The following is a 25,752-nucleotide window of genomic DNA, read 5'->3' as shown; positions in this document are numbered from 1 at the left end:
CGTGACGTACTACCCGGCTTTCTTTAGACCGCGAAGGCCGGGTCCTCAGGTGGAAGCAGCCTCTGAATTTGGACACCCCCGCTGTTTCCGGGCCAGCCAATAATAACGGTGACATTTAACGTATTTTATCCGATAAATAAACCCTGTAAAATTTATTTATCACCCCCCCCAACAGCCCTTTTGAATGTCTCCCTAATTCTGAGGTCTCAAGGTTGGGAAAGTATGGCCACAACACCTCACTCTTGGAGCACTTTTTTGCCACATGTATCGCAAACCCCGTCTCAGCTGTTTGTGGAGGTAAAATACGTCCGCACAATTACGCTCAGCCATTGTTGTGAGTGCGCACGCCAAGGGGCTGCGAGACATTTATACAGCCGTATTTCGCACATGACTATGAAAGGCGGAAGAGGAAGTAGTTCCTTTGAATGTAGACAATCCGAATGTTATAGTTTCTTTCCACTGTGTTCCTGTTAATGATAAACTACAAATTTACCCTAAATTGCTAAAATATAGATATTTTAATGTGAGAATCGATTCTAGAACATAAATGATTGGTATCGGTGGAATCGATATTTCACGATCGATCCGCACATCACTAGTAGCCATATGTCGCATAGCTGAAAGCGGCCGATTCGAGTATGACTTGTGGCTCTTTTGTTTGTTTGTTTGTTTTAACTCAATTTCCATCTGGGATTAATAAAGTTTCTCTGATTCTGATTGCCGGAAATCCAAACAAGACATAAGAGGCTCTAATGTAAGCGTCCTGTTAATGTTGGTGGTGTCAGTTACACAATGGAGCCAGAGCCAGCATAACAGAGCCAGCAGTCCATGGGCAGGAATGCATTTATTACTTGGAATTTCCGACACCATTTCATAAGAAGAATGGGATGGGCGAAACTTCAGTGTCTTCAATCTATTATTGCTGTGTGATTTTTATTACTATTAATGAAGGCTACTCACCACCGAGCTGGCATTAACTGAGGTTCATTCATAGATTGCAGACTGTTAGGCCGTTTCTAAATACTCATGTACGCAAGTCCGTACTCTCGTTTTCGCTTGTCCGAACTTCCTAAGTTCACACGGGAGTCCGGACTTCCCAAAAGCGCAGCGCGATCGTTCCACAATTGGAACAGCAGTGTACTTGATGACATCACAGCTCTGGCTCCTTTACTGCCACCCCCTCTTAATTTAACTGTGATTAATATTTGCAATGGAAATTACACATGACATAAAAAAAATTAAACATGATTATACAGTGAATTTCTTGAAGAAAAAAAAGATAATTTGATTAAATTTGAATTGAACAAATATTTAAAATATAATCTGATCATTTTTGGAGCAACCTTCAGCATCTCCACGTAATAACATGCTGTTTTTAGACTTGATGGATAGCATTAACAACCTGCTAGCTGCAAATAATCATGTGCAGTTCTACATGATTATTAACCGACAAAAAGAAAACATATTACTGATACAGAAAGAGTTTTCTATACGAGATCACTGCAACACGTGCAGCCTTACCTAATGTCCACCCTACTGTTATTCATTTTATATTAAGATTTAAAAATCTAGTTGGTATTGGTATGGCAAGTAGCCTTCAGTAATAGTAATAAATGACACAGCAATGGTACATTCATGTAGTTGTAAAAAACATGACAATATATTAAGTAATCCAAAGTATTCAGATTACGTTACTCTCATTGAGTAACTTAACGGAATACGTTACAAAATTATGGGGCATGTATTCTGTATTCTGTGGTGGAATACATTTTAAAAGTAACCTTCCCAACACTGCTCTTAGTGGCTGCAAAATCAAATAAATAAATAAAATTCTACTGCACTGGGTAGTAAATGACAAACAGTAGTCCTTCTCTTCAGCATTGGTGAGCTTGGTATTGTCACAACATCTTTCCATCTGCAGAATTGTATTAGAGGAGCCATCTAGCTAACTTCAGAGCATATCAGCTGATAATAAATATGCTTTTTATAGCTTTAGCCGAAATTAACTCTCTGTGATGTTTGTGTGTCTAGAATGTTGGATTAAAGGTGGCAACAAACCTGCTGCTCCGAATTCCTCATTGTGTGACTTTCCTGGGAAGGAATTATCACCGGGAAAATAGTAAAATCTTTATGTTTTCTTTTCCTTTTAAATTGCAAATAATAAAAACGTTGGCAAAATCAAAGAAGAATGTCACCGCTCTCCTTTATTCAGATTCAGTATTTATAGTTTGTTTGTTTGTTTGTTTTTAACCATTCTACAGTATTTGGGAGTCCTGGAGGATCTAGAGGAGATCTTTTACCAGAACCACAACACATAAAACCCGTCCGTGCTTTCTTCCCAGAGACTTGGATATGGGACCTGGTGGAAGTTGGGTATGCTGTTTTTGTTGATCATGACATTAACTGACATTTAAATTAGTAAGGGAAAATTAGTTTGTGTATATATAGGGACATTTATGGATCCATGCGGATGTTAACCTGTTTTCATGTTTAGAATTCTGCTCAGAATTTAACATTCCTAAGAATGCACTGTTTTTGTTGGCTAATCTAGGTAATGTAGCTATGTTTTACCATCTGAAAATTTCCATATTTGTAAATCTGCTGATTCAGAGAGTCTGGAACAAAGGACGTGTCCCTCACTGTCCCTGACACCATTACCACCTGGGAGACGGAGGCTTTCTGTTTGTCCTCTCAGGGTTTTGGTTTGGCTCCTCGAAAAGAATTTAGGGTCTTCCAGCCCTTTTTCCTCGAGCTCACCTTGCCCTACTCCATCATCCGGGGGGAGCACTTTGAACTGAAGGCAACTGTTTTCAACTACCTGACAAGTTGCATCATGGTGATCAATGTTTCTATATCAGCTAAATAAATATGTCAAAAAATGTCAGCATGCTGATAGACTTTACAGATGATTTTGTCATGAACCAAAGTCCAAGTAGTAATGAGAAATCTGCATCTTTAAGCTCGGCTCACTAAAGAGAGCCGGCTCTTTTGGCTCCCAAGCGACTCTTCAGGTTGTTTTGTTGCTTTAATTTATTTATTATCAAAAACAATATAAAATTATGCACAAAATGAATTACTAATGTAAAAAAACACATTTTTATTTACATTTGTTTATTATATATATAGTTTATATAGTCAATAGAATTGAAATGTTTTCAGATTTTGCTTTTTTTCTTGGTGCCTCTCATTTTCTTTACAATACCTTTTGAATGTGTCAATGTTGTCTCTTGTTGTTGCCCCTGCCTCTCTTTCTCTCTCTCCCTTCTGTTCTGTTCGTTTGCTATTGCTGCAGCAAGTGTAACTACCACCTCTCCCCCTCTTCATCACGTGCTGCATGAAGCAAAAAAAAAAAGTGAGAGAGAGAGAGAGAGAGAAACATGCCTCCCAATAAGGAACCGGCTACCGTTCACTTTAAAGGGCCGGCTCTAAGAGCTGTTTCGTTTGTGATCGACCCATCACTAATACCAAGTGGCCACCATAATTATAACAATAAAATGGTTTATTTACAAATGTTTATAAGACATATCAACTACACAAGACATGGAACATAGACGAGACAGCGACAGACTAGACATGAAGAGCAACAAAGAACCAACAAGAACTGAGAACTAAAAATAACTCAGATGCACAAGTCAAATCTGGAACTCAATTCTAACTAAAACAACCATTTCAATCCAAATACTTTCAAAGAAATAACAAGTCCAGAACAAACCCACCCAAAAATAGCTTGAAGACCCAGCACCATGACAGTAGTAGTGTACACATTTCCCTAACAAGTGTCAGGAAGGGTATCCAGTGTAAAGATATACAAAATCAAAACATCTTATGTGACCCTTTGTGAATAAGGGAGTAGCTGAAAGTAGCGTTTTGGTTTGTCACACTTGGTCTGATGTTGTTTTCTATGAATACAACTTCTGTCCTTACAGAGTAACAAGAAAACACTGAATTCCTCTTTTACTTAGAAACTCAACCCACTGTTTTGTTCTTTGTGCAGGTCACGGTCTTTGCTACGCCTTCCTCAGATTATACCCTCACCCCTCTTTCCGGTGAGCAGTACACATCCTGTTTGTGTGACAGCGAGCGCAAGACTGTGAGCTGGACCATGAATCCAGTAGTTTTAGGTAAGGATCAAGTTTTTATCCACACCGGTGTAAATGTCCTTTCAGTCAATGCCTCTTCTCTTTTCAGTATCTACAAAATCAGTGAGATTATCTAATTAACAATATTTTAATGTGCAAGACTTTACAGGGTTTTGAAAAATGATGTTTGTTGTCCTTTTTTAGGGGCTGTGAATGTGACTGTGTCTGCTGAGGCAGTGCCATCCCATGTTTCATGTGATAATGAGGTTGTGAGAGTACCAGAGAGAGGCCGCATTGATGTGGTCACAAAATCCTTCATAGTAAAGGTTGGTGCCATTAACACAGGATGACAAAGATTCTGCGTTTGAAATAGTTTTTTCTCATGAAAGATTTTCTCATAACTTCTTTCTTCTCAGGCTGAGGGGAGTGAGATGACAAAGACGTCCAACTGGCTGCTTTGTCCAAAAGGTCAGTGTATTTTCTGCCAAACAAAACAGCCAAATATTTAGAAAAAATGATCAAATAAATTTATAAACAAACTGAATGGTATGCCCTGAGTTCAATTTCCTTTATCTTACCAATTTGTTATCTGTTCCTGTTCCCGTGGTTTTCAGATAATTCTTTGTAGTTTAACACTTTACTGGTAACTTCAGCGTCCCACCTTTTCCCATACTTACCACACAAATAACTATGTACTATACTCTTATCTGGAAATGGGAAACATTACAATGCAACAAGATCTTTAAGTTGAACCAAAAATGTTTACTGAGTGATGTGTAAAAACCAAATGCAATTAGTAAATCAAACAATCACTTGCAGTATCAAAATTCAGCAAACCACAGTCCTAAAGTTCTTTATAATATCCTTCACCAATAATAATATAATATAATAATAATAATATAATATCCAACCCAAAGTCCCATCGCTGCAGGCCTGGATCTGTCATGGTCCTGGGCCATGTGGGCCCAGTATTCTTAGTTTTCATGTATTTTTGTATTTTGTTCTTTATTTAGGCCATGCTTCCTGGGTTGATCTGTTACGTTGTTCCTTATGTGTTTTCCCTTCGTAACTCTTACCCCCTGTGTGCCCCTCTGTGTATTTATGAGCCCTCGTCTCTCTTTGTGCTTTATTCTATGTTTTCCCCAGCCCGTTATGTCTGCGTTCTCCCCGTGCTCTCTCTCCTCCTGTTTGAACCTCTGTGTACTTCCTGCTTTACTTTGCCCATCTCCCATCAGTGTTACGTTCACTCCTGCCGTGTCTTGTTATGATTATCAGTGTCACCTGTGTTCCCCGTGTGCATCCACTTCCCCTGATCATCCCTCATGTGTATTTAGTCTCTGTGTTTCGTACAGTCTGTGTCGCGTCGTCTGTGTTCCCACCCTCCGTGTTTTCATGCCCGGTCTATTGTATTCCAAGTCATAGCCTTACCTTAGTTTATTCCCAGTTTAGGTTTCTGTTTAGTTATTGCTCTTGTGCTGCCCTTATTCTGGTTTGCTTCTTTTTGTATTCATCAGCCACAATAAAAGGCTCGCTTTTGTTTAAGTTCACTTCCTTATCACTCGTGTCTGCACCTGAGTCCTCCACGCACTCTCCACTCGGTCCGTCACAGCGGACCGTGACAGTATCGCTGCGTGTGGTCGTGGAAACCAACGGTCCTCAAAACAAAGCAAACAGGTGCTTCTTCTCTGCGAAGGCACCTGGCCAAGTTGAAGCAAAACTGCCTGCCGCATTGTCCTGGAAGCTGCAAATCCAACCAGCTGGGTCTCTAGCCTCGCCAGTCTGAAGTCTTAAGCCCCGTACAGTTCTTGCTGTAATTCGTGGCCATTGGAGCTAACTCTGTCAGCCTAGTCAGCTAGCCACTAACTAGTTTTCTGGACAGAAATACAAGGCTAGTCTGAGCTGCACTAACTCATATTCTACCTTGCTCCAATTCTTGGCCTTGGACACGGGATGGGTTTTGCACACCATCCCTCACAAGTGTCCTAGCTGATGCTAGCCGCATCCAACCACCATCTCACTCCAGTGGGGGGGGGGTCCCCTCGTGCCACCCCCCCCTCCCCCCGCCTTTTCTCTCCCTCTCTCTCTCAGCTTCCTCTTCCACTTGACCTCTTCCTCCAAAATAAAAGCACCTTAACGACAACAAACTTAATTTCCACTAATCTGAATATACAAAAATTAACTAATAGAACTATTCATATATACATGTACATTAGAAACAAAACTTAACCCCTCTAAATATCTTTGGGCTACACTTACCTTGGAAAATAATTTCTCATCTTCCTCTTCTGTCTCATATTTCTCATTTGAAAAAAAAAAATGCATTTAAAGTTACCTGCCATTAAAAAAAACCATTATTCCATTTATGCTTGCACCTCTTCTGCACCGATAGCTAGTAACGCAACTGCAACTTTATCTAGCCTATGTTGAATGAATGCATCGCTGGAACAAAAAGAAAATGTGATGTGAGGAAGTACAATTTTAGTTAAAAGATTATGTACATTCACCATGGACATGAGTGTCATGGTAGGTTTGGGCTTTAATTTATTCATTTGAACTGCTGATATTTTAGACTTGAATGATTGCAGGGCACACATATCTTTAATTATTTTACAAACAAGACTTGGGTGCACACGTTTATCTGTCAGATTTTCTCTAATTTATACAGAATCAAAATATATACACCCTCAAACATATATATATACATGTACGCCCACAAACAGTGGCTAAATGTCCCTTGTCAAGTTACGCCTTGACCAGATGCCTTTGCATCAACAAAATTCTTGTATAACTCTGGCTCAATATTTAGCCACTCTTCTTGGCAGAAGTGATTGGTTTCCTGACCTGCACCTGGTTTGTAAGAGTCGCCAAATTTTCAAAAGGGTTGAGGGTGGGAATCCCAGAAGCTCAGTGATAGCCTGCTTCATCCATTCCAAAATCAATTTTGATGTGTTTTTGGGATCGTAGTCCTGTTGGAACACAAAGTCGTTTCCAATGTGAGCAGGACAGATGGAACAATTGACGGAAAAAGTGTGGACTGCATACCAGTTCTTCAATTGTGTTGATAGGCCACGTAAAACCAGAGTTATGATAAAAAAATATATGCAATGTTTGTTTTTCTTCCTGAATACTATCGTTGTTTATATTTACTGCAGGAAGAAACGGTAAAAACTGCGTTTTATAAGGAAAACGCTCGAAAGCACTCTCCCCTGGGAGCAAATACAAAACCAAAGCACCCCCACCATTTCCCACTGGTCAAAAAATGTACCATGTCGACCAATCAAAACATGGCATTTAGTTGTTTAGGAAGGGTGGAAGTTTTAGGAGTGACGGCGGTGTTTTGACATGTGAGAGATTTGTGACGTTTAGCACTACTATTGTAATAGCTGTGGGAGTCTCCTAGTGGGTTTGTGTTGTTAGCGGCAGCCATTCCATGCTGCTCGTGTTCCATTGTAAAAGAAAACCTTACCGTTGTGACGGCCTGGCGCCGGCGTTACCCATCTCCACGCATGTATGCACGGACTAAGAAGACTGTGGAGATCTGGCTCGTAAGGTGTAATGTTGCTGACAGCGAATAAAGGTCTGTTATTGGATTTAACCGACTGGCTTCGGGTTATTCAGCTAACCCCCACACCACACGCTCGCTGGACCTGCTAGCCGCTCCTTCCTCACCAGACTGCTGTTACAAGTGTATAGTCAATAGTTTTGTTGTGTGTGTCAGAACAATGAGGCGACTACTGAATGTTACAGGTGTTACAGGAGTGATACATCTCCTGCTATCAGGCCTGCAGGTATCAGGCTGTTGTTCTCCTTTATCTCATAGTGGACAGAAATTATTTTTTGTGGCACAAATAATTTGTGTGGCATCAGATTTGATGCAGAACAGCTGATTGTTCTGTAAATAGTTTGAAATGTTTGTTTAAAAAAAACGCCTTGGCAGCATTTTTAGGTAAACAGCTGCAAAAAACTTTGTTGTTTGCATAACTCAGTTACTTTTTTGAAGAAGTAACTATATAATTAATTGCCCAACATTGGTCATTATATACTGTATTTTGCAGACAGAGAGTTACAGGACTCTCTCCCAGACCACAGACTCATAATACAAGTCACAGCTTTATAATAAAAAAAAAAGAAACTTACACAGGTCATGAACAATATTTTTCTTACATTTTCATTGTAAGTGGGCTAAAGTAGTCTAAAATTAGTCTAACATAAATGTAAATGCTGTTATTTGATTATTTTAATAAACCATGTAACTTGGATGGATTTGATGCTGGCGTGACCACAGTGCACACGTCTAATGTTGTTGAGTGTTTGCTCAGACACATGAAAAATTAGAGGGAACATTGGTCAGGACACACCCCTGCGGGGACACTGTATGTATTGTGCTTGATTTGTTCTGTCCTCCCTGGACAAACTGTCCAATCTCCTCACAGGTTGACCACATCTTCCCTGAAACGTGGTCTGAATAAACTTAAGACACTGAAGCTGTTTCCGTGTGAAAGTTGAGTTTTCATTTAACAACATGCATGGCCATTCACCACGGAACAGGAAGTTGTTGTTGAGAGGCTATTAAAGCTTAAAAAGTTACAAAACTTAGTACACACCTCAGACATGATGAAGATGATGTTTTATTGGTCCTACTAGTGGGTGTGGCCGATTGCTTCTATACTGCCACATTAAGATATTAAATGAAGCAGGCGTAGGTCTGTGTTATTTGCATTTGTGAAATTTCAAAGCCTAATGTAATTTACAGTAACATCAGTAATGTATAGTAATGTAATTTTTCTGGAGTGATACTGTTAACCTAAAAATTCAAGTATTCTTATTTATTTATATTCAAATATAAATAATTGAATTTAAGATTAAACCTTTGCACCATTTTCTGCTTTTGTACTTTTACAAACCTCTAGAGAGTTAATAGGATCAGCATGGCCTTTTAGTTCAATCTAAGACCTTGGCGACACCAAATTATGAAGCTTTTGAGGCTTGGTTAAGGATGTCTGAGGCGGCACACCAAATTTTGATAATCCCCCCACAGGACATTTAGTTGTTAACGAGTATCTCAGCTATATATAAGATATTTATAGTTATATCTACATGCTTGGTAAGAGTCAGTCTGGAGACTTCTGTGTGGAATTATTAGGTCACACTCATGGTACTCATGTGGTTGTTTGCCGAATTATTATTTTTATTGTGCGTGAAACTTGGCTAATTGTAGGTGTCTGATTTCTCGTATGACCTGTGACAATTCATGATGACTACCTGCTGATTTGAAACTATTTTGGTACTGACATTCTGATTAAGCTCCTCTCTGTATGGTGATTGTTTGTCTGTACACAGGAGACACACTGACAGAGGAAACTGAGATACAGCTGCCTGAGAATATGATTGAAGGATCTGCCCGCACTTTTGTATCAGTCCTGGGTAAACCTGATCATTTTTAATTAAATGAGTTTAGATTAATCCAGAAAGAAATATAGCAAGTTTCATTTTTTAACCAGTACAATAGTAAATGAATATAAAAGACAAATACAACTGGACCGGCATTCTTTTGCCTAGTTTTGAAACACGCTATTAAATGAGACTCCAACAGTTTTGCAGTTTAGAAAATAGTTTAGAAACTACATTCCAATGACAAAGTGCAAAATATTATAATTTAGTATATACAGTTTTTATATAACCTGCTGTATTTTTCTAAATATTTAACTTCTTTACTAGTTTTAATCTATTTGTAGTTCAAGTGTTCGAACGTTGTATGTTCTGTCTCAGTGACTGAGTGCCTCTGATCAGGTGACATCCTCGGCCGGGCTCTGAAGAACTTGGATGGACTGCTCCGGATGCCATATGGATGTGGAGAGCAGAACATGGCTCTTCTAGCCCCCAACATCTACATCCTCCAGTACCTGAAAGGCACACAGCAGCTCACCCCAGCCATCATGGAAAAAGCTGCGAACTTCCTGACCAGTGGCGAGTGTGTTTGTTTCATAGTGAGACTAAAATCAAAGGTTTATGAATAGAATATCTATTTAAGAGTCATTTTCCTGTTGTTACAGGTTACCAAAGACAGCTGAACTACAAAAGTTATAAAGGCGCATACACCACATTTGGAAGAGGAACAGGAAACACTTGGTGAAAATAATAATTACCTTAATATTCCATTTGCCTCAGAAACAAAACTGAGCCTGTTGGTGAAATTTACTCCTTAAATCTCCCATCCTATTATCATTTTATTTCTGGACATGGAGAAAATCAACTCACATTATAATGGCATAACTGTGACACATTTTGATATAATTTTGAAACATGAGGAAGTTTTCTTTTGGGTGCTTTTTTATGTCAGGCTGACTGCTTTTGTGATGAGAAGTTTTGCCAAAGCTCAGTCTTTTGTCTACATTGATCCAAAAATCATTCAAGAATCTAAGACATGGCTGGAAAATAAACAACAAACAAATGGCTGTTTTAAAAAGTCAGGCAAACTCTTCAACAACAGAATGAAGGTAAGTCTATACTTTAGCTGGACACTGATACTAATTCTGTGCGGAGAGAAATTCTGGCAGCACACAGAAATAACTTGGTTTCACTCACCAGGGTGGTGTGTCTGATAAAGTGACTCTCAGTGCATACATCACTGCTGCTTTCTTGGAAATGAATATATCCCAACATGTGAGTAAACTCGATGTGATCCCATTTGATGTTTTAGAACTATAAGACGATAAGATGTGTGTCTTTTTTTTATAACAGTGACATGGTTGTATTTACCTTAATTAAACGAGTCGTCAGTCGCAGTAAACCAGCAAAAATCTCGAGCCGCCGGGCTACGTAAAAAGTGTAGAGGGGCGTGTTTGCAGTCATGTCCAGCGGGTGTCTACTGCGCAGACTCTGGCTCCAAATTTGCAAGATGGCAGCCTCCACAAGCGGGATATTTCGGCTTCATTTTTGCACAATGGTAGGAGGCGGTGTCGCGTTGTCCATCTTTTCTACAGTCAATGGTCTGGAAGTCCAGCAGTTCATCTAAACAAAAGGCACTTAGACTAAAACAGATATAGATATGTCTATCATACCACAAAACAATAAGAGAAGGACCCCAAAGTCTTTGCAGACTAGTAAGGATCAGACCCCACTTAATATGACATCGACTATAAACTCTAAGCATATATGAGTAAATATTTCTAAGCATAAATGACAATCAACAATACGAATCTAACACTGTAGGTGAAAAAGAAATTTGTTAAAGCATTATTTCTATTTCCAGTCATGAAAATAAAGTTTAAAAAATAAGTACATTGTAGGGAAATGATCAAGTTGGGTGACATATGTCCTTAGAAAATCCCACAATTTCTTAAATCCCCCCAAAAGATTTTTTTCTTAGAAAATGATGGTGTCAGAAGCTGCTTTTGTCCACTTAGCAGAAAGTGCTTTAATAAGTGTTTCTTATAAGTATTTAATTGTCCAAACATTAAACACAAGAAACACATCCACATTTTCCTTTCTGAAAATGTGGATGTGTTTCTTGGTTTTGTTTCATATGTGCTTTATGCATTTATGCACTTTGTTGGATTTATTGTTGTGGAGAGGGATGAGGTGGCGACTGAAATTTACGATACTGGCAAACCTTGACTATATGTTGCAGTTGGCACCTTTTGCATATCCAAGGCACAGTGGGCCGCAGGAGGCCATACCCATGTTGCCTCTTTAGTCTTCCTTATGGAGTATACCAGAAAGTCTCCCTCGGGTCTCCTCCAGAGTGGGGCCCTAGTCCTCTCCTGGGCAGGGTGAATTGGTCCGTTGTTCAGTTTGTCTTCATAGGGCTCTTCTTTTGATGTTTTAAAGGATCCTGTGGTGAATAATAGCTTGGCTTGTCTCAGGGAGTCCATCAATGACCTCAGCAACACCTACACTACAGCTCTGCTGGCCTATGTCTTCACCCTGGCAGGAGACATGGAGACCCGCGCTCACCTTTTGCAGCACTTAGACACAGTTGCAGTGAGGGAAGGTGAGTCACCATCTAACAGGAAATCATTCAGGTGTTATTACCATAAGTGTAACTTTTATTGTATGTTTGTAGGAGGTTTCCTGTACTGGTCTCAGACAGCAGCAGAAACATCAGCCTCCCTGTCAGTGGAAATCAGTTCTTATGTGCTGTTGGCCAAACTCAGTGCCTCCACAACTGCTGACGACCTGGGTTATGCCTCTGGCATTATTAGGTGGCTGACTGGCCAGCAGAACTACTATGGAGGCTTCTCCTCCACTCAGGTGCTACACCACCCAAACAGCTTAAATCTCACCTTTGAGTTCATATACACTGGGATAAATAAAAACGTATCTGAGAGAAGATGAAGTTTTACTTGCTGTTGCTGTCCTGTAAAATACAAAATATAAATATATATGTAAGTATGTGTAGTAGCTGTGATTTTGTTTGTAGGACACAGTGGTGGCTCTTCAGGCTCTCGCTCTGTACTCCACTCTGGTGTTCAGTCCTGAGGGTTCAAGCACAGTGACAGTTCAGTCTGACAGCAGTCAGCTGACATTTGATGTAAATCCGGGCAACAAACTGCTCTACCAGGAGGAGACGATGCAGGGCGTGTCAGGAAAATACAGCCTGGAGGTGAAGGGCACTGCATGTGTGTCAGTGCAGGTCAGTGACAGCATCCTGCTTGTTCCTTTTTTCCAAATAGAGAAGTATGATGAAAAAATGTGTTTGCACTCAGAAAAGCACATTTGCTTATCCATCTATGTATTTGCTCAAATTATCCAAATTCAGGATGCAGTGGCTTCCCACTAAGGAAATGATTTCAAACATTCCTTTTCCTCCTATGTATTTTTTTTTCTTGTTGTTGTTGTCGTTGTTCTTCATCATGGATTTCACTAAGGCCAGATGACATGTATAATATGTATAATATCTCCAGGAAGGTCTAGCTACACTGTGTGTATCCTCGCAGTTGGATTTGCCTGGAAAATCTCCAGAGGGTAGTGTCATAAAGGCATCCTGCAAACATGCCTGCACCATCTTAGCTGGCATATTTTAAGTAAATAACCAGCAGTTCTATTTCCAGATCCCTTCTCATGTCCAAGCCTTTATCTCAATTTTAAATATTTTGATGAAAGAAACTCCAAATCAACATGACATTTCTGCCCACAATTAGTGTACATATTATTCTGGCCACAACCACCAAAATAATTTAATAACTTTAATCAGTCCCCTAAAATGTGACGCCACTATATTTTGAACATAAATGCAAAACGAACATAAAAACATAAACAGATTTCTATTCTTCTTATTATTACTATTATTATAAACTGCAAACCTCTTTTGGTTGACTATTTCGCAGATTTCTGTTCACTACAACATCCCGAGTCCCACTGATGTCACTACTCTCAGCGTGGAGGTCAAATCAGGGGTTGATGCAACAAGTGAATCCAGACGCAAGCTCACTCTGACAATAAAATCCCTGTAAGTATTTAACAGATTAGATATGTGCTAGGGGAATTTTATTTACCACTGTGGGATAAGTGTTGGAAATGTGGCATCTATGGATACACATCAGTGCAATCACTTTTTAACTGTTCAAACACAGTGTCAGGGTTCGAATTTGAGGAAGAGACAAACGACTGCATGGTCTCAGTAGATGTCAGAATAGTGATTTTTATTATACATATGTACATATGGGGAAGATGAGCATCACAAGCCTTTTAGAGCCGATCTCCCCCGAACAAGCATCTCACAAGGCTTTTATTACAATGATGACGTCAAGTCCCATGATAAGTATCAGTCAGTTCTCAGAACTCAGGAAGTTCCCCTCACTCCACAAGTTCTCCTTATAAGGCCTCCAGATGTTTCCACTCAGCCCAGCACTCAGAGACTGTAAGTATTTAACAGATTAGATATGTGCTAGGGGAATTTTATTTACCACTGTGGGATAAGTGTTGGAAATGTGGCATCTATGGATACACATCAGTGCAATCACTTTTTAACTGTTCAAACACAGGTACAGTGGAAAGGAGAATACTACCAACATGGTGATCCTGGATATCAAAATGCTCTCTGGATTTGTCCCAAATGCAGTGTCTTTAAAGATGGTGGGTTGTTGCAGTTGTTAGCTGAATAGAAATGTTGCTACCATGTGTCAGTTTATGATGAGATAAAATAATAATAAGGAGACTGTTGTCTCCTCACAGCTCGAAGGTGCCCCATTGGTGGATCGTGTTGAACAAACAGAAGATCATGTTCTGGTGTATTTACAGGAGGTGAGAGATAATCACAGTGGGGATACCAGATGATGATGTTTGTATTGTTACAGAGTGTGTCTCCTGTTTTTAAATCTGTTCAGTTACCAAAGGACATGCCCATGAACTACAGCTTGACAGTCATGGAAGAACTTCGAGTGGAGAACCTGAAACCAGCCATGATCAAAATCTATGACTACTACCAGCCAAGTACAACTCTAACTCACTTCACTGCAACAGCACACTGACACACTTTGCTCCTTAGTGAAGCTGTACAACAAACAGCAGTTAACAGAATTTGAAGGATCAAATTTAAACGTGTTGTAAAAACACAGCAAGTCACATTTTTCCACTTTGTTTTCTCTCTCAGGTGACCAGGCTGAGACTGAATACATTTACCCATCAGCTGCAGGTAACAAACTGTTATAGCAAGAACACCACATTTCACACAAAATTGAATTGAAGTTATTTTTAAAATATTTGTTCAATCTCAACACAATACAATATTTGACAATACAGTTAATTCAGTACTTTTTTAGGCCTGAATGAAAATTAAATGTACAGTCTCGGTCGTTGCGTCCTTGGGCAAGACAGTTCACCTACCGCCTACTGGTGATGGCCAGAGGGGCTGATGGCGCGATACGGCAGCCTCGCCTCTGTCAGTCTGCCCCAGGGCAGCTGTGGCTACAATTGTAGCTGCCTCCACCAGTGTGTGAATGTGAGAGTGAATGATTAGTGGCATTGTAAAGCGCTTTGAGGGGTCCCGAAAAGCGCTATATAAATGCAATCCATTATTATTATTATTCATTACTAAACGATTATTTTAACACAATTGCATCCTTACGTTTTATTCTTTTTTTGCAGCTTAAAGATGTGCAGTCAGTCCTGAGGTTGTCACTCAAGTTATACAACTTGCATTTTAATAAAGATGTTTTTTAAACACAAATATGCCTCCATATGTTTTGTTTTCATCTACAAATAGGTCTTCTGTATAAAAATTTCATCCATCTCAACCTGACTCTACCATCCTATTCTGTCACACTAACACTCTGCATGTCTTCTTTCACTACATCCATGAATCTTCTCTGGTCTTTCTTTTTTCCTTCTGTCTGACAGCTCCATGTTCAACATCCTTTGTCCAGTATGTCCGCTATCCCTCTTTCTTCCACCAACCTGTCTCTCATGTACACAGATATATTCTGTCTCCATTCTACTCACTTTCATTCCTCTTCTCTCCCGTGCATACTTCCACCTTTGCAGGCTCTCTTCCACCTGCTCCATACTCTCACTACAGATCATAACATCTTGAACCCATCTGTATGTTGATGGCTAAAGGACATACTTGTGGCTTTTGATAATGGCAGCACTGACAGAGTTGCAGAGAAGGGTATCTCACTGAAGAAATTAGTGTTGTAAGTTGAGAAACGTCTATTTTGTGAAATTATTCCTAGTATTGTATCTTTTAAACAGAAAATGTGATTAAATGTTATTATATGACAAATTACTGCATTTCCCTTTTTGTACTATTTATGTACTATTCAGCTTCACCATTGCTTTAAGGAATTTTCCCAAATATGTGCATATATTTTAACTTTTTGGTTCTGTGTACACGGATAAATAGAAATCCAAAGTTTTCTGGGCTGTAGATCATTTTAAGAAATATGTATCACAAATTAAATATTTACGAATAATTTATAATAGTGTGCTGTTGTCTTTAAGCAAAAAAGTTGCATGAAAGTGTGAAACGAAAAATAGATTGGTTATTTTGAATTAAAATAGTTGCTTTGGTGACAATCAGACTGCAGGCTGCATATCACATTGGAAGTCTGTAATTACATTTATTTGTATTCATTTAATCTGAAAAAATAAAATCACGATCAGAGCGAGGCCACGGAAAGAGAAAGAGAGACAGGTGGATGTTCACAGCCCTGCAGCTCTGTAGTTAATGAGAAGAGCCAAGACTCGGGGTTTAAGACGGCACTTGGAGCTCTTCCTGAATTAATGAGGAAACTTATGATCAATAAAGTAATTAACTGCTGGTGCTAAGACTCTCCTCCTCCTCAAGGAAGAGCTCAGAGAGAGACCTCAAGTTTTCACCTGCCTGACTTTCACCTCCTGGAAAAAGCCCCTTTAATCTAATTCAATTCAATTCAATTCAATTTTATTTATATAGCGCCAAATCACAACAAAAGTCGCCTCAAGGCGCTTCATAGATACAGAGAAAAACCCAACAATCACATGACCCCCTATGAGCAAGCACTTTGGCGACAGTGGGAAGGAAAAACTCCCTTTTAACAGGAAGAAACCTCCGGCAGAACCAGGCTCAGAGAGGGGCGACCGGTTGGGGTGATAGAAGGAAGACAGGATAAAGACATGCTGTGGAAGAGAGACAGAGGTTAATAACAGGTATAATTCAATGCAGAGAGGTCTATTAATACATAGTGAGTGAGAAAGGTGACTGGAAAGGAAAAACTCAATGCATCATGGGAATCCCCGGCAGCCTACATCTATTGCAGCATAACTAAGGGAGGATTCAGGGTCACCTGGTCCAGCCCTAACTATATGCTTTAGCAAAAAGGAAAGTTTTAAGCCTAATCTTGAAAGTAGAGATAGTGTCTGTCTCCTGAATCCAAACTGGAAGCTGGTTCCACAGAAGAGGGGCCTGAAAACTGAAGGCTCTCCCTCCCATTCTACTTTTAAATACTCTAGGAACAACAAGTAAGCCTGCAGAGCGAGAGCGAAGTGCTCTAATAGGGTGATACGGTACTACAAGGTCATTAAGATAAGATGGGGCCTGATTATTTAAGACCTTGTATGTGAGGAGCAGGATTTTGAATTCAATTCTGGATTTAACAGGAAGCCAATGAAGGGAAGCCAAAGCAGGAGAAATATGCTCTCTCTTTCTAGTCCCTGTCAGTACTCTTGCTGCAGCATTTTGGATTAGCTGAAGGCTTTTCAGCGAGTTTTTTGGACATCCTGATAATAATGAATTACAGTAGTCCAGCCTGGAAGTAATAAATGCATGAACTAGTTTTTCAGCGTCACTCTGAGACAGGATATTTCTAATTTTAGAGATGTTGCGCAAATGGAAGAACGCAGTCTTACATATTTGTTTAATATGTGCGTTGAAGGACATATCCTGGTCAAAAATGACTCCGAGGTTCCTCACAGCGTTACTGGAGGCCAAGGTAATGCCATCCAGAGTAAGAATCTGGTTAGATACCATATTTCTAAGATTTTCAGGGCCGAGTACAATAACCTCAGTTTTATCTGAATTAAGAAGCAGAAAGTTAGCGGCCATCCAGGTTGTTATGTCTTTAAGACATTCCTGCAGTTTAACTAATTGGTGTGTGTTATCTGGCTTCATAGATAGATAGAGCTGGGTGTCATCTGCATAGCAGTGAAAATGTATGCTATGTCTTCTAATGATGCTGCCTAAGGAAAGCATGTATAATGTAAACAGAATTGGTCCTAGCACTGAACCCTGTGGTACTCCATAATTAACCTCAGTGTGTGAAGAAGACTCTCCATTTACATGCACAAATTGGAGTCTATTAGATAGATATGATACAAACCACTGCAGTGCAGTACCTGTAATACCTACAACATGTTCTAATCGCTCTAATAGGATATTATGGTCAACAGTATCGAATGCTGCACTAAGGTCTAGCAGGACAAGCACAGAGATGAGTCCACTGTCAGAGGCCATAAGAAGATCATTTGTAACCTTCACTAAAGCTGTTTCTGTGCTGTGATGAACTCTGAAACCTGACTGAAACTCTTCAAATCTAACTGTATCTGGTGCTCTTCAATGGACCATCAATCAATTACAGGGAGAGGTGGACCTCTCTTTGGTCAATAACCGATTTTAAGGCCTGTCCTGACCAGCTGCTTTACTGGCCGGCATCACTTTGTATCAGCAGTGATCAGTGTTGCTGGTCCCCTTGCATTGCTACTACAGTCACCTGTTTGTTCCACTTGAAACATTGCACTTTGAGATATTTTGGGATATTTTGAGATATCTTGAGAGACACCATCGACCAGAACCAAATTGTTTTGAAAGTATGTGCAATTTTCATTTAATTTTTAAACAAGCACAACATAATAACACATTTTTTTCTTACACTCTGTAATTTTGCTATAGAAGCTTTGTTCATTTTATGTATGTGTAATCATGTATCTTTAATATATAAAATATGTAATCTTGTATTTGTGTATTTTGTAGTTATTGCATAAAAATGAGTCACATGTAGCAGTGATAAGCACAAATGGCTAAAGAAATGTTCGATGGAAAAAGAAAAAAGATGTTGTTCTCTTAATCTTTAAGTTTCCAAGTCACCAATGTTTAGATAAGAAAATGCCAATAACCTGGGGCATATGAGGGGGCAGACAGCAATGTAAAGGGGGCACCTGGTGGCAATGGAAGTGAGAAAGGTGTGGGGGTTGGGTGGGGATGCTCTGGATTAGGGCTGCCACAAATGATTATTTTGATAGTCGACTAGTCACCGATTATTTTTGCGATTAGTCAACTAATCAGATCATCATCCATTGGGTATAAAACGTATAGCTTATTGCACCAGCATGCATCTACCCTTATATAACCCTTATATATATATATAACTATCATTAGCTTACAGCTTTAAGTGTTTAAGGTACGTGCTAACTAAAAATAAAGACAAGATAATTGTTTATTAAACTTTTAATAAAATTTGCAGATTGTCTCGGTGGAGTTTAATAAACTCAGCCATCTGATCTTTGCTCCCTAAAATATAAGCTCACACTTCTGTTTAATCAGTTTTCTGTTTGGCGTTTATTCAGCTGTGTGAAAACTATAACCGATTTACTGAGGAACAAATAAAACACTGAAAAAAGCCAAACAATAAAATTTTTAAGTTATCTAAGTGACTTATATATCATGTTTAACCTAAGTAGCAAAAAACCTCTGAAAATGATTTGCCGGAAAACGATGAAAACAATGTGTTCTCAGAGGCTCTAGTGAGCAAATAGAAAGTAGGTTTAAATGTTAAACTAATTTATTCAAGTCAGAGAATGTTGCATATAATAAAATTTTTGCCAGATGCATAAAGTTAAAAGATTAAAACTAATAAAACAAGTTAGAAAAAGAGACTTTTCCATTTGATTACATTTTGTATGATGGATTATGTAGAAAAAGTAGAATTGGGCTGAAAGATCTATCGCTTTATCACCTATTCAGGTTGTAAATCGTGTTTTTAAAAAGTAACTAATTTACTAAGTAATTAATTACTTTTGAAAATAAGTAATCAGTAAAGTAACGGGATTACTTTTTTGGGGAAGTAATCAGTAATTAGTTACTGATTACTTTTTTCAAGTAACTTGACCAACACTGCTAGCCACTCACCTTTCCTTTTGATTTTACATTTAAACTTTAAGCAAAGCATCTGAAGATGGACTGATTAGAATGCATGTTTTATGGGTTGGGTTATAGGTCAGGTTTTTGGAGAGGACAGGAATGTCCATGGACCAGGATGAGATTCCGGTCGAGATAGATGGCGAGCCTTTGAGGGCAAATCACCACGAAGGAGATACACATACACAAGTTGGCTGTTGTCAACATAACTCTAAATTCTTAAAGGGCCCTAGCGAGTACTTTTATTTTGTTGCAGTGTGCACACTGTTTTATTTTATACTTTTTCCTGTACAAATTGGACCATATCTTTTATGCATTGTAACAATACAAGAGTGGCTACTACTCAAAAGTTAACATAGTGTCCGAGACATTATTGCTGCTCAATACTTTGGCTCCATAGGAATTTGGTGTCTTCTGATTCAGGGTCTTATTACGAGCCCAAGTAGTTATTGTTAGTGATGTGCGGATCGATCCTGAAATATCGATTCCTCCGATACCAGTCATTTATGTTCTAGAATCGATTCTCACATTAAAATATCGATATTTTAGTAATTTAGAGTAAATTTGTAGTTTATCATTAACAGCAACACAGTGGAAAGAAACTATAACATTCGGATTGTCTACATTCAAAGGAACTACTTCCTCTTCTGTCTTTCATAGTCATGTGTGAAATACAGCTGTATAAATGTCTCGCAGCCCCTTGGCGTGCGCACTCACAACAATGGCTGAGCGTCATGTGCGGACGTATTTTACCTCCACAAACAGCTGAGACGTGGTTTGCGATACATGTGGCAAAAAAGTGCTCCAAGAGTGAGGTGTTGTGGCCATACTTTCCCAGCCTTGAGACCTCAGAATTTGGGAGACCTTCAAAAGGGCTGTTGGGGGGGGGGATAAATACATTTTACAGGGTTTATTTATCGGACAAAATACGTTAAATGTCACCGTTATTATTGGCTGGCCCGGAAACAGCGGGGGTGTCCAAATTCAGAGGCTGCTTCCACCTGAGGACCCGGCCTTTGCGGTCTAAAGAAAGCTGGGAGAAATTCAGGAGAATGGTGGCTCCGGGAGATTTTCGGGAGGGGCACTGAAATTCGGGATTCTCCCGGAAAAATCGGGAGGGTTGGCATGTATGGTTGTGGCAACATCACTAACCTTGTCAAACACCTCAGAGTAAATCATATCACAGAATATGAGGCGCGTATGTTGAGACGAACTGAAGAGAAGGAGAGGGACAGGTGCTGCTAGGACGAGACAGACGTCTCTCACGGAGTCCTTTAGTGCTGCAGGCAGGCAACGTGTTCAAATAGCACAACTTCAGTTTTTTTTTATTTCTATATGATGAACTCTGCATTATTAAGTGATAAGAACAAGTAATCTGATGCCCTGTAATCATTATGATGCTATAATTTGAGATACAATAAATAAAATACGTTTTTGTACAAAGTATCGGTATCGGATCAGTATCGTCGATACCACCCTGAATATTACTTGGTATCGGATCGGAAAGGAAATCAGTGGTATCGCACATCACTAGTTATTGTACTTTAATTCTCCTTTATATCATTAAAGTTGGTTACACATTCAAAGGGCTTTTACCGTACAGTCATTTAAAGGGCAGCAGGCCTTTGGTTTACAGCCATCTAAACGGCTGCATGCTTCTGTTGTACTTCTGTTGCTCTAAAAGGCTGCACACACCATTAAGCAGTACAATTAAATGCAGCTGCATGCCTCGAAGGGGTCCTGTGTGCATACTTTAGCAGTGCCAAGCTGAATTAACCCTATGTTCGACTAGTCACAGTTGGCTATACCACTATCAAAGGTTTCCTACTGATCCTCACTGTTACATTTTCAAACAGTATTGATCAGCATGTGTTCATACAACAAATGGCACAAACTTTTCATTAATATAGTGGTAGGAATAGTTGACCTAAATATATGGGTCATGTAATTTGAACATGCAGGTTAAATGTTTAACACAGTAACTTCACTATATAAGACACTTCATAGTAAGCGTGCATAGTATATATGAGTATATATGATTGCACAGAATTTATGAGTGATTGTTATTACATATGTAGTGTATACTGGTATATATGTGATAATACAATCCACAGCACTTGTCTCATTCTCTTTCCCGTTTCCACTAGCCTACACATAATTTCATACCCCCAATGTCTGGCTCTTTTAACCTTTGAGCAACAACATCTATCTTGCATACAGAATATTTCCACACTGGTAGTCCCCTCAACAGAAGTTAAACCACCTAACACGGATCTATGAATCATTCAAACATAAAAGGGCACCTAACTGGAGAAGTAATATATATGTCTGATAATTCTAAAACTTTAAATGTTTCTCTTTTATTTTCTCTTGTCAGGGGACCTACTTTGCTTTGCTACTGGGGATGTCCCATGATGCACTGCATGTTTCTTCTTCACTCATCTTTTTCACTCTCTATGTGTTTATAAACTGTTGTTATTTAATCATTAATTATAATTTCTGGCTCTTCCACAGTCTGTCTTTCCCCCCCTCTCTTCCGCCCTTAAACATACAACCAGTCATGTCAGATGGCTGCTCCTCCCTGAGCCTGGTTCTGCTGAAAGGTTTCATCCTGTTATAAAGGGAGTTTTTCCTTCCCACTCTCGGTTACGCTCTCAGTGCTTGCTCATAAGGGTTGTCTGATTGTTGGGGGTTACTGTGTATCTCTGTGTTATTATTTTTACCTTGCAATATAAGGTTTTGACTGTTTTGATATGGTGCTATATATTAATAAAATTGGATTGAATTGAAAAGCTGCGATTTTCTGTTGAACAACATTTTGTTTTTCCTGATAAAAGGAATCTTCTTATCTAACTTACTTTTAACTGAACAGCCAATCAAATAGTCACTCTGTAGGAAGAACTGGACAAGTAATTATTTGCTCAACTGCACAACATTAAACAGTACATAAATCGATCTTCAAAAGTCTTTGTGCTTAAATTCCTGAACTTAAATTTAAAGAGAAAAAGAAAACTGGATGTTCATGACAATATAAGTGTAACTTTGTGTAACTACTTCTGCCACTGTACAGTCTGTCTGCTTATTCAGCACAGTGAGATGAAAATAGAAGAGGCAGATTTTCCCACCCTTTGCACTGAATAGGAAAAAATATTTTTAAAGAGGCTTAGATCACTGTTGATGTCGAGACAATTCAACATATAAATTATGTAAGAAGTGTGGTCACTTCTGGTCATTCTGTCAATTTACACCTAAAATATGAGCATTTCAACAATGTTATTCTAACCACATGTGGAAAATCCATGTCATTCTTTCTTAATGCATAATAAACTAAGCTTACTTTAATTGGAGTCTAAAGATTGGCTTCTGAGCTTTAGAAGCTGATTAAATATGAATGTTGCAAAAACATATTTTTACTCAATGATTATCTCTCATTTAGATTATTGTTTGACATCCTGGTCACTTGCTTGTCCAACAACACTTAAAATTATTGAAAATATTTATAAAAGAAGTTTAAAATTACTTGACAAAAAATCGACTTCCTATCACCACTGTCATGTGTTAAAAAAACATAAATTATCAAACTTCAATAATTTAGTGAAATGTAAAAGAGTGTGCTTAATATATAAAGTCTCCACCACCACTAAAGGAGTTCATTAGGCATAAAGAAAGCTTAGACAGGACCACTCGAGCCACAACCCGCTGACACTTGTTTATACCCCACAGACAGACAGCATTTGGGCAGAACGTCCTCTCTGTCCAGGGTGGCCATTGGTGGAACAGTCTTCCTCAGTTCATTAGAGAATGCTCTACATTCACCTTGTTTAAGGCACAGGTTAAAAACTGGTTACGGACAAATCAAGTGTGTGATCATGTATAAGTTGTATACTTTTAATGTTTTACTTGGGAATAGAATGGTTTGTATGTGTGAGTTTGGTGATGGAGTTCTTATTATGTATGAATTATGAACTTTTCATGAATTATTATGTCCATTTTTAATATGTTTTTGGACAACAGATGGAAATTAGCCTTTGGCTATAATCTGGTATGTTTACATTCATGTAAATTCTTATTTTACATGTATGTTCATTAACATGCACTGTCCCAAATAAAATTTATAAAATTTATTAATTTATTAGAGATTTGTAGATTAGATGAAGACAAATTATGTAAGTGTAAACAGACATTCATGTGAAAATTGTCATGGTCTGACAGCCCCGCTGGGTTGCCTGCTCGTTGTGTCGATGTTTGTATTTCGCTCCCTCGCTTTCTCTCTCTCTTGACGGGTTTGCTTACCTCCAAGTTGAGACAAGTACTACCGAAAACGTTCCCGCACTGAAACCTGCCGCACCTGCCGCACCTGCAGTTGATCGCAGCTGTGGCTTATTATCTCCCATCTTTGGGGCCGTCTATTTAACGGTGTGATCGGGCTTCAGTCGGCGTGGGAACATTGTGTGAACCTCGGTAGTATTGCTCGGATGTGTTATTGTGTGAAAGCTTTCCTTACGCTAAAGATTGCTTAGTCATTGTGTTGTATGTGTGTTTTGTCACTAGGAGTCACGGGAGCTGTATTACCACTAAGGAAGCTGTTTGGGATGGAGTCACTGCGTGTGTGTTTTCACTTCACGACCACAAGCACTGCCAGGACACAATTCTCTGCCGTTTTATAACCAGTGGCGTGTCTAGAAAATTTTTGTTGGGGGGGGCAGGTAGGGGCACAGATTTGGAGAAGGGTGGCAGATGTAATTGGCAGATAATGTTAAAAAAAATGATACCAACCATTAACCATAATTCAATAATCCTGTAAACCTAATAACCGAATGCGCTTTTAACTCTTATTAGAATGAGATTTTAACCACTACGGTGCAAAGTTTTTAGATACTGCGTCGATGAAGTACAAGAGATACAATCAGTGCTTTGTCAGTGTTTACTCAGCATTCAAGGACAGCAATATTTGCATAGTATTTTTACTGACATATAGTGCACATATGTTTTGGGCAAAAACATTTTTGAATATTAAAATACGAACATTTGTAAACTTTATCTGCCTATTAAAAAAAGAAGATAATCTTCTCACAAACTGGTGTTTGATTTTGAAACAGGAAAAAAGTGGGGAAACAACTGAAATGACTAACATTTGAATAAAACCTGAAAGCAAGTAAATACTTTCTATGCTGCCTTATGGTAAACTTTGGTAATATTGATCAAGAACAACACTGGCTGATGATGAAATACAGTCAGCTGGCATGGTAACACTGCCAGTATTAACCTGCAGGGCTGGACCGGGACAGAAAATCGGGCATTTTGACTACAGACCGGCCCACCAGGTATTAATTAAAGCCCCAGAGAGCAGCCATTTGGCTTTTCTACCTTTAAAACCCTCCTACCAGCCAAATGGCTTTTAGCTAGGCTTTAGCTTCAGCCAAGTGGAAGCTAAATTGGCTAGTCATTCATATCTATATTAGGTTGTTACCTGGGAATTCTGGAGGGAGGGGAGTGGGGGTGTGTGAATGAGGGGGTGGGGGAGCTGCTAAAAGCTGTGAACTTCCTTTTGTGTTCGTCTGATGCATTCTCAATCATCCAGGGAAATAAATCTCCAAAAGTCACCAACTTGGAGTGTTTCAGTTTGCCATCTTAGGGAGAAATCAACACACATTGTGTGTATGTCCTTTGTTGCTGAGATTTATTGATAAAAACAGTACAAAAAACCCCCAACCATTTGTACACATATTTACAAATAATAATTGTTAGATATTTTAGTATTATGGGAGCAAGTACTGGGTACTTTTTTTGATGATATTAGAACAGAAGATTCTGTGACTCAACAAGGCTCTTTATGTTAACCTCATTTTCTCTTGCTTTGTCAACTCAAGATTTTATGGTGTGAAAGTAGATACTAAGGTTGGAGGGAAAACACCAACAAATCACTCTTTTACTTATCACTCCCTTGCAGAAGATGTTTAAGTGAAGACCATCTGGGTTGTGTCAGAACTCACGGATGTAGGAGACCTCTGTATAAGATTTATAGGCCTTGAGAGTGCATCTTACTGCAATTGTAGAACA

The 25,752-nt window shown here is 39.0% G+C and overlaps 1 protein-coding gene across 1 annotated transcript in view; it reads left to right on the top strand.

Moving 5' to 3' along the window:
* The window catches only part of LOC308395031 (alpha-2-macroglobulin-like), a 54,392-nt gene extending 38,787 nt beyond the window's left edge, over positions 1–15,605 (top strand). Inside the window, exons 17-36 of the mRNA XM_080879684.1 lie at positions 2,032–2,119; positions 2,262–2,373; positions 2,611–2,836; positions 3,995–4,121; positions 4,284–4,405; positions 4,496–4,547; positions 9,420–9,503; positions 9,870–10,046; positions 10,133–10,208; positions 10,420–10,576; positions 10,668–10,742; positions 11,910–12,072; positions 12,145–12,332; positions 12,502–12,714; positions 13,409–13,530; positions 14,066–14,156; positions 14,256–14,324; positions 14,408–14,513; positions 14,674–14,715; positions 15,168–15,605. Of these exons, the coding sequence (XP_080735810.1) occupies positions 2,032–2,119; positions 2,262–2,373; positions 2,611–2,836; positions 3,995–4,121; positions 4,284–4,405; positions 4,496–4,547; positions 9,420–9,503; positions 9,870–10,046; positions 10,133–10,208; positions 10,420–10,576; positions 10,668–10,742; positions 11,910–12,072; positions 12,145–12,332; positions 12,502–12,714; positions 13,409–13,530; positions 14,066–14,156; positions 14,256–14,324; positions 14,408–14,513; positions 14,674–14,715; positions 15,168–15,172 (2,295 nt within the window). The 3' untranslated portion in view covers positions 15,173–15,605. The remainder of the gene's footprint in view (positions 1–2,031; positions 2,120–2,261; positions 2,374–2,610; positions 2,837–3,994; positions 4,122–4,283; positions 4,406–4,495; positions 4,548–9,419; positions 9,504–9,869; positions 10,047–10,132; positions 10,209–10,419; positions 10,577–10,667; positions 10,743–11,909; positions 12,073–12,144; positions 12,333–12,501; positions 12,715–13,408; positions 13,531–14,065; positions 14,157–14,255; positions 14,325–14,407; positions 14,514–14,673; positions 14,716–15,167) is intronic.
* The last annotated feature ends 10,147 nt before the right edge of the window (positions 15,606–25,752 follow it).

This window comes from Rhamphochromis sp. 'chilingali' (genome assembly GCF_963969265.1).
Source record: "Rhamphochromis sp. 'chilingali' genome assembly, chromosome: 1".
NCBI classification, from domain to species: domain Eukaryota; kingdom Metazoa; phylum Chordata; class Actinopteri; order Cichliformes; family Cichlidae; genus Rhamphochromis; species Rhamphochromis sp. 'chilingali'.
Note: the sequence above shows the minus strand (reverse complement) of the source record. Positions and strands in the feature narration are given on the sequence as shown.